At 46.9% G+C, this 9016-nt stretch overlaps 1 protein-coding gene across 2 annotated transcripts in view; it reads left to right on the plus strand.

Moving 5' to 3' along the window:
- LOC148453569 (cornifelin homolog) overlaps positions 1-5813 on the plus strand; it is a 72249-nt gene extending 66436 nt beyond the window's left edge. For both annotated transcript variants that reach the window (XM_088461980.1, XM_088461981.1), the window contains exons 3-4: positions 4575-4753; positions 5488-5813. In XM_088461980.1, the coding sequence (XP_088318106.1) occupies positions 4575-4753; positions 5488-5670 (362 nt within the window). In that variant the 3' untranslated portion in view covers positions 5671-5813. The remainder of the gene's footprint in view (positions 1-4574; positions 4754-5487) is intronic.
- The last annotated feature ends 3203 nt before the right edge of the window (positions 5814-9016 follow it).

The following is a 9016-nucleotide window of genomic DNA, read 5'->3' on the forward strand; positions in this document are numbered from 1 at the left end:
AGCATACACACAGGGAGTGACACAGAGGAGCACACACACAGGGAGTGACACAGAGGAGCACACACACAGGGCCTGACACAGAGGAGCGCACACACAGGGCCTGACACAGAAGAGCGCACACACAGGGCCTGACACAGAGGAGCACACAGGGAGTGACACAGAGGAGCACACAGGGAGTGACACAGAGGAGCACACAGGGAGTGACACAGAGGAGCACACAGGGAGTGACACAGAGGAGCACACACACAGGGAGTGACACAGAGGAGCTGCACACAGGGAGTGACACAGAGGAGCTGCACACACAGGGCCTGACACAGAGGAGCGCACACACAGGGCCTGACACAGAGGAGCGCACACACAGGGCCTGACACAGAGGAGCACACAGGGAGTGACACAGAGGAGCACACAGGGAGTGACACAGAGGAGCGCACACACAGGGAGTGACACAGAGGAGCGCACACACAGGGCCTGACACAGAGGAGCGCACACACAGGGCCTGACACAGAGGAGCGCACACACAGGACCTGACACAGAGGAGCGCACACACAGGGCGTGACACAGAGGAGCGCACACACAGGGCGTGACACAGAGGAGCTGCACACACAGGGCGTGACACAGAGGAGCTGCACACACAGGGCGTGACACAGAGGAGCGCACACACAGGGCCTGACACAGAGGAGCGCACACACAGGGCCTGACACAGAGGAGCACACAGGGAGTGACACAGAGGAGCACACAGGGAGTGACACAGAGGAGCACACACACAGGGAGTGACACAGAGGAGCTGCACACAGGGAGTGACACAGAGGAGTACACACAGGGCCTGACACAGAGGAGCGCACACACAGGGCCTGACACAGAGGAGCGCACACACAGGGCCTGACACAGAGGAGCGCACACACAGGGCGTGACACAGAGGAGCTGCACACACAGGGCGTGACACAGAGGAGCTGCACACACAGGGCGTGACACAGAGGAGCACACACACAGGGCCTGACACAGAGGAGCGCACACACAGGGCCTGACACAGAGGAGCGCACACACAGGGCCTGACACAGAGGAGCACACAGGGAGTGACACAGAGGAGCACACGCACAGGGAGTGACACAGAGGAGCTGCACACAGGGAGTGACACAGAGGAGCACACACACAGGGAGTGACACAGAGGAGCACACACAGTCCCTGACACAGAGGAGCTGCACACAGGGAGTGACACAGAGGAGCTGCACACACAGGGAGTGACACAGAGGAGCACACACACAGGGAGTGACATAGAGGAGCACACACACAGGGAGTGACACAGAGGAGCACACAGGGAGTGACACAGAGGAGCTGCACACACAGGGAGTGACACAGAGGAGCACACACAGGGCCTGACACAGAGGAGCACACACAGGGCCTGACACAGAGGGGCACACACACAGGGCCTGACACAGAGGAGCGCACACACAGGGCCTGACACAGAGGAGCGCACACTGGGTCAGGGCCTGACGCAGAGGTGCGCACACTGGGTCGGGGCCTGACGCAGAGAGGCATGTATCACATGGTGTGTACACACAGAGGCGCAGGCATTACACGGCAGTGGGGGCACTACAGGGGGCTTACTACTGGGGGCACTACAGGGGGCTTACTACTGGGGCTTACTACTGGAGGCACTACAGGGGGCACTAGAGTGGGCTTACTACTGGGGGCACTAGAGTGGGCTTACTACTGGGGGCACTAGAGTGGGCTTACTACTGGGGGCACTAGAGTGGGCTTACTACTGGGGGCACTAGAGTGGGCTTACTACTGGGGGCACTAGAGTGGGCTTACTACTGGGGGCACTAGAGTGGGCTTACTACTGGGGGCACTAGAGTGGGCTTACTACTGGGGGCACTACATAGGGGGACCACTACTGGAGGCACTGCATAGGGGGACCACTACTGGAGGCACTGCATAGGGGGACCACTACTGGAGGCACTGCATAGGGGGACCACTACTGGAGGCACTGCATAGGGGGACCACTACTGGAGGCACTGCATAGGGGGACCACTACTGGAGGCACTGCATAGGGGGACCACTACTGGAGGCACTGCATAGAGGGGACTACTACTGGAGGCACTGTATAAAAGGAACTGCATAAGTGGGAGGTGGCAGCTGGGGCTGGCATAGGTGCTGGGGGGGGTAAATTTTATTTTAAATAGGGACATTGAAGTCTGAGGCTCCACCACAACAGTCTGTCAGTCTCCCCAAGGTAGGTTGCAGCCACTGAAAAGGTTGGTGGTCTTTCTCCACTGTGGGGGGCCAGTTGCACAAATAGTGCTGCAGTTGTTCCAATGCTCATACAATTTCCAATCAATAATTTCTAATTGTGGTATACCCCACCTCCCACCATACTGGGCACAGGGTGCTCCTGCCGATAGGACCCCTCCTGGCTCCATACTGCTCCCAGTCTGTGCAATGACGCATTAGTTCATGCCGCAATGTCCTGCTCCTGAAATTGGAGCTGGTACCAGAGCATCCTTCAATGACATGAATGCCAACTCCCAAGCGGGCAGCCAGTTTATGGATTTGGGAAGTCCCTTCTTAGTCTAATCTGTATCTCAAACAAAAAAATGGCAGCTGCTCAATCAATCTGGTAGTACTTATTTCAGGTGCATGAAAGGGAAGGGTCGTTGCGGCCACACGGTCGTAGGGGAAAGGGGCCGGATATGCAAATGAAGCGATCGCAAGTTGCGTCGCTAAGATGAGATCGTTCGCTGAACGACCGAGGGTAAGAAGCGTTCGTAAGACTAAATCACGCCCCCTTCTCGATCACAACACACGTCATCTCCTGGGATATAAGGATTAATCGCGACCATCAGGACCCATCGGAGCTGATCGCAGAGCTTAAGGCTGACCATACCCTCTCTTAAGCTCTACGATCAGGTCAGTGCAATAACCTCCCATGCCACATGTGCCATGACACTACTTTGTTAATTATGCACTCCCATAAAACGCTGTTCGCATAATTAGGCACGCCTGCGTTCGGATCTCCACTCCCCCGTTTTCAAGCACCTTCCCCTTTTACCACCCACAAACGCCTCATCCTGTCACTCAAACTAACGACCTGGCCAAGTTCAAGGAGAGAGAAATTTCTGATTGTAGCAGCTAGTTTGCGCACGCGCATTGCGAATTTTATGCGTGCGCAGTTTAGCGAACATCGGCTGCGTACGACCGAGCGGCCGCAACGACCGACTCTGAATGAGGTCCTCTGTGTGGAGCAGATTGTTTATAGCTGCCCCGTTCCCCTAGTACACACCTCTCGCTGGTACATCAGGAGGCGTCCGGTACAAAGTATCTATTACAGAGACATTTCTATCTAATTCATGACTCTGTGTCCCCTTCTCTATGTAGTTATGTCAGGGATGGATTGCTATGCTATACTGCAGGAAGCATTCATCTCAGTATAGGGCAGGGATGGGGAAGCTCCGGCCATATAAGGCCCCTGGAATCATTTGGTCTGGCCCTCTAAGATTTTTTCTACGAGCCTCATCTGGCCTAGAATGTCCCCCTGCAGCCAGAATCTATGCAGCAGAGCCGTCTGGAGCGTCCTCACACCGCTGCCCTTACAGCTCCCAGAGCATCATCTGGATGCTCCGGGCATTGCTGTAATCACCGGCGATTGTGGCATCTTCCCCATGTGACATCACACGGAGGGGGTGTGGCCTACACTGGGCCCGCAAATAATGTTATATATAACAAAATGGCCCTCGGTAGAAAAAAGGTTCCCCACCCCTGGTATAGGGAATGGGTATGTAATGCCGGCTGGCGGGTGCTTCCTGTCAAAATACCAACTGCGGCATCCCGATGTTTGGTATCCCAACAGGGGTCGCAAAAGTATACTTACCCTCCCCACCCCGCACCCTAACCCTCCCCGTTAGTTCCTAAACCTGTCTCCCTCTTTCGTGGCTAAACTTAACCCTCCCTCCTTAGTGCCTAATTCCACCCCCCCCCCCGTGGTGCCTAACCCTAACCCCCCCAAAACCTAACCCTAACCCCCCCAAAACCTAATGTTAACCCCACTATGCTACTAAAACCTAACACTCTCCCCCCCCCCCCTCTCACCACAGCTAAGATGCCCCGGAAATTACCTCATTTGGGCTGGCGTCTTGTATTTATTCTGGCTTTGGGATTTAGACAGGCGGAATCCTGGCCCCCCATCTGCTAACTACATCCCCAGTATATCATTACTGTATATCCCGTACCCCCAGGTTGCTGTACCTTGTGGTGTGTCCCCTGTATCATTACTGTATATCCCGTACCCCCAGGTTGCTGTGCCTTGTGGTGTGTCCCCTGTATCATTACTGTATATCCCGTACCCCCAGGTTGATGTGCCTTGTAGTGTGTCCCCTATATCATTACTGTATATCCCGTACCCCCAGGTTGCTGTGCCTTGTGGTGTGTCCCCTGTATCATTACTGTATATCCCGTACCCCCAGGTTGCTGTGCCTTGTGGTGCGTCCCCTGTATCATTACTGTATATCCCGTACCCCCAGGTTGCTGTGCCTTGTGGTGTGTCCCCTATATCATTACTGTATATCCTGTACCCCCAGGTTGCTGTGCCTTGTGGTGCTTCCCTTGCATGCAGTGTAACACAGTGAGTGAGTTTGGAGAGTGTTTCTGTCTCCCCCTATTGGATCCGATGCTGATGGGATATATCGTATGCAGTGGAACCTGCCCTCCAATAACAATAGCGATGAGATCATCTGTCCGTGAGAGATACAAAATTCAGGTATTTATGGTGTATGTACACAATTCAGCTAGAAAGGGTCCCAGAGTTATCCTATAACTGAGAAAGATACCAGGACTCACTGTGACTTTATACCAGGACTCACTGTGACACTATACCATGACTCACAGTGACACTATACCATGACTCACCGTGACACTATACCAGGACTCACCGTGACACTATACCAGGACTCACCGTGACACCATACCAGGACTCACCGTGACACCATACCAGGACTCACCGTGACACTATACCAGGACTCACCGTGACACCATACCAGGACTCACCGTGACACCATACCAGGACTCACCGTGACACCATACCAGGACTCACCGTGACACCATACCAGGACTCACCGTGACACCATACCAGGACTCACCGTGACACCATACCAGGACTCACCGTGACACCATACCAGGACTCACCGTGACACCATACCAGGACTCTCTGTGACACTATACCAGGACTCACCGTGACACTATACCAGGACTCACCGTGACACTATACCAGGACTCACTGTGACACTATACCATGACTCTCTGTGACACTATACCATGACTCTCTGTGACACTATACCAGGACTCTCTGTGACACTATACCAGGACTCACCGTGACACCATACCAGGACTCACCGTGACATTATACCACAGGTGGCCCTGCTTTTGGGCGCCCAGGGAGACCCTCGGTACCTACTGTACATGCAGTAATAATACCTAGTCCTTCCTCTCTCTCAGGGCTCCATCTGTGATGACTGTGTCCGGTCCTGCTGCTGCTATACCTGCACCTGGTGTCAGATTGCCAGAGAGATCAAGCGGAGGGGTGAATGGTCCACCGTCACCACTGCCCAGACCACCATACTGAGTAATGTTCCAATGATACCCCAGAGCCAAGGCTACACTCCACTCATGGAGTACTGATACCTGTCTGATACCTTGCCATAATACTCCCATCACTGCAAATCTCTTTTATACAATCCCCCCTCCCCCACAATATACACTGCCGGGACCCCAGAGAGTAGTCATAGGAGCCGAGGGTTCTACTATACGTCACACCTGTCATTGTGCACAAAATAAATCTATATCCTTTATATGTTACTATGAGCAATTAATTATACTGTATATTCTTTACATAACAGGGGGCAGATAACTATACTCCCCAGGTTCTCCATGCTATATAGGAAGGTGCTGTACATAAATATATTATTACACTACAGGAGGTATATACTCTCCTGGTTATTTATAATATATAGGAAACTGCTGTACATAAATATATTATTACACTACAGGAGGTATGTACTCTCCTGGTTATTTATAATATATAGGAAGGTGCTGTACATAAATATATTATTACACTGCAGGAGGTATGTACTCTCCTGGTTATTTATAATATATAGGAAGGTGCTGTACATATATTATTACACTACAGGAGGTATCTACTCTCCTGGTTATTTATATTATATAGGAAGGTGCTGTACATAAATATATTATTACACTGCAGGAGGTATGTACTCTCCTGGTTATTTATGATATATAGGAAGGTGCTGTACATAAATATATTATTACACTACAGGAGGTATATACTCTCCTTGTTATTTATAATATATATAGGAAGGTGCTGTAGATATTATTACACTACAGGAGGTATATACACTCCAGGTTATGTATGCTATATAGGAAAGTGCTGTACATAAATATATTATTACACTACCGGAGGTATATACTCTCCATGCTATATAAGAAGGTGCTGTACATATATTATTACACTACAGGAGGTATATACTCTGCAGGTTCTCCATGCTATATAGGAAGGTGCAGTACATAAATATATTATTACACTACAGGAGGTATTTACTCCCCAGGTTCTCCATGCTATATAGGAAGGTGCTGTACATAAATATATTATTACACTACAGGAGGTATATACTCTCCAGGTTCTCCATGCTATATAGGAATGTGCTGTACATAAATATATTATTACACTACAGGAGGTATATACTCTCCTGGTTATTTATGATATATAGGAAGGTGCTGTACATAAATATATTATTACACTACAGGAGGTATATACTCTCCAGGTTCTCCATGCTATATAGGAAGGTGCTGTACATAAATATATTATTACACTACAGGAGGTATATACTCTCCTGGTTATTTATAATATATAGGAAGGTGCTGTACATAAATATATTATTACACTACAGGAGGTATGTACTCTCCTGGTTATTTATAATATATAGGAAGGTGCTGTTCATAAATATATTATTACACTACAGGAGGTATATACTCTCCTCGTTATTTATAATATATAGGAAGGTGCTGTACATAAATATATTATTACACTACAGGAGGTATGTACTCTCCTGGTTATTTATAATATATAGGAAGGTGCTGTACATAAATATATTATTACACTAAAGGAGGTATGTACTCTCCTGGTTATTTATGATATATAGGAAGGTGCTGTACATAAATATATTATTATACTACAGGAGGTATATACTCTCCCGGTTCTCCATGCTATATAGGAAGGTGCTGTACATAAATATATTATTTCACTACAGGAGGTATATACTCTCCCGGTTCTCCATGCTATATAAGAAGGTGCTGTACATAAATATATTATTACACTACAGGAGGTATTTAATCCCCAGGTTCTCCATGCTATATAGGAAGGTGCTGTACATAAATATATTATTACACTACAGGAGGTATATACTCTCTAGGTTCTCCATGCTATATAGGAAGGTGCTGTACATAAATATATTATTACACTACAGGAGGTATATACTCTCCTGGTTATTTATAATATATAGGAAGGTGCTGTACATAAATATATTATTACACTACAGGAGGTATATACTCTCCTGGTTATTTATGTTATATAGGAAGGTGCTGTACACAAATATATTATTACACTGCAGGAGGTATGTACTCTCCTGGTTATTTATGATATATAGGAAGGTGCTGTACATAAATATATTATTACACTACAGGAGGTATGTACTCTCCTGGTTATTTATGATATATAGGAAGGTGCTGTACATAAATATATTATTACACTACAGGAGGTATATACTCTCCTGGTTATTTATAATATATAGGAAGGTGCTGTACATCAATATATTATTACACTACAGGGGGTATATACTCTCCAGGTTCTCCATGCTATATAGGAAGGTGCTGTACATAAATATATTATTACACTACAGGAGGTATATACGCTCCAGGTTCTCCATGCTATATAAGAAGGTGCTGTACACAAATATATTATTACACTACAGGAGGTATATACTCTGCAGGTTCTCCATGCTATATAAGAAGGTGCTGTATATATATTATTACACTACAGGAGGTATATACTCTCCACGTTATCCATGCTATATAGGAAGGTGCTGTACATAAATATACTATTACACTACAGGAGGTATATACTCTCCAGGTTCTCCATGCTATATAGGAAGGTGCTGTACATAAATATATTATTACACTACAGGAGGTATATACTCTGCAGGTTCTCCATGCTATATAGGAAGGTGCTGTACATAAATATATTATTACACTACAGGAGGTATATACTCCCCAGGTTCTCCATGCTATATAGGAAGGTGCTGTACATAAGTATATTATTACACTACAGGAGGTGTATCCTCTCCTGGTTATGTATGCTATATAGGAAGGTGCTGTACATAAATATATTATTACACTACAGGAGGTATATACTCTCCTGGTTATTTATAATATATAGGAAGGTGCTGTACATAAATATATTATTACACTTCAGGGGGAATATACTCTCCAGGTTCTCCATGCTATATAGGAAGGTGCTGTACATAAATATATTATTACACTACAGGAGGTATATACTCTCCAGGTTCTCCATGCTATATAGGAAGGTGCTGTATATATATTATTACACTACAGGAGGTATATACTCTCCAGGTTCTCCATGCTATATAGGAAGGTGCTGTACATAAATATATTATTACACTACAGGAGGTATATACTCTCCTGGTTATTTATACGGGAAGGTGCTGTACATAAATATATTATTACACTACAGGAGGTATATACTCTCCAAGTTCTCCATGCTATATAGGAAGGTGCTGTACATAAATATATTATTACACTACAGGAGGTATATACTCTCCTGGTTATTTAAAATATATAGGAAGGTGCTGTACATAAATATATTATTACACTACAGGATGTATATACTCTCCAGGTTCTCCATGCTATATAGGAAGGTGCTGTACATAAATATATT

Source organism: Taudactylus pleione, unplaced genomic scaffold, assembly GCF_031769625.1.
Source record: "Taudactylus pleione unplaced genomic scaffold, aTauple2 ptg001129l, whole genome shotgun sequence".
Classification (NCBI taxonomy): domain Eukaryota; kingdom Metazoa; phylum Chordata; class Amphibia; order Anura; family Myobatrachidae; genus Taudactylus; species Taudactylus pleione.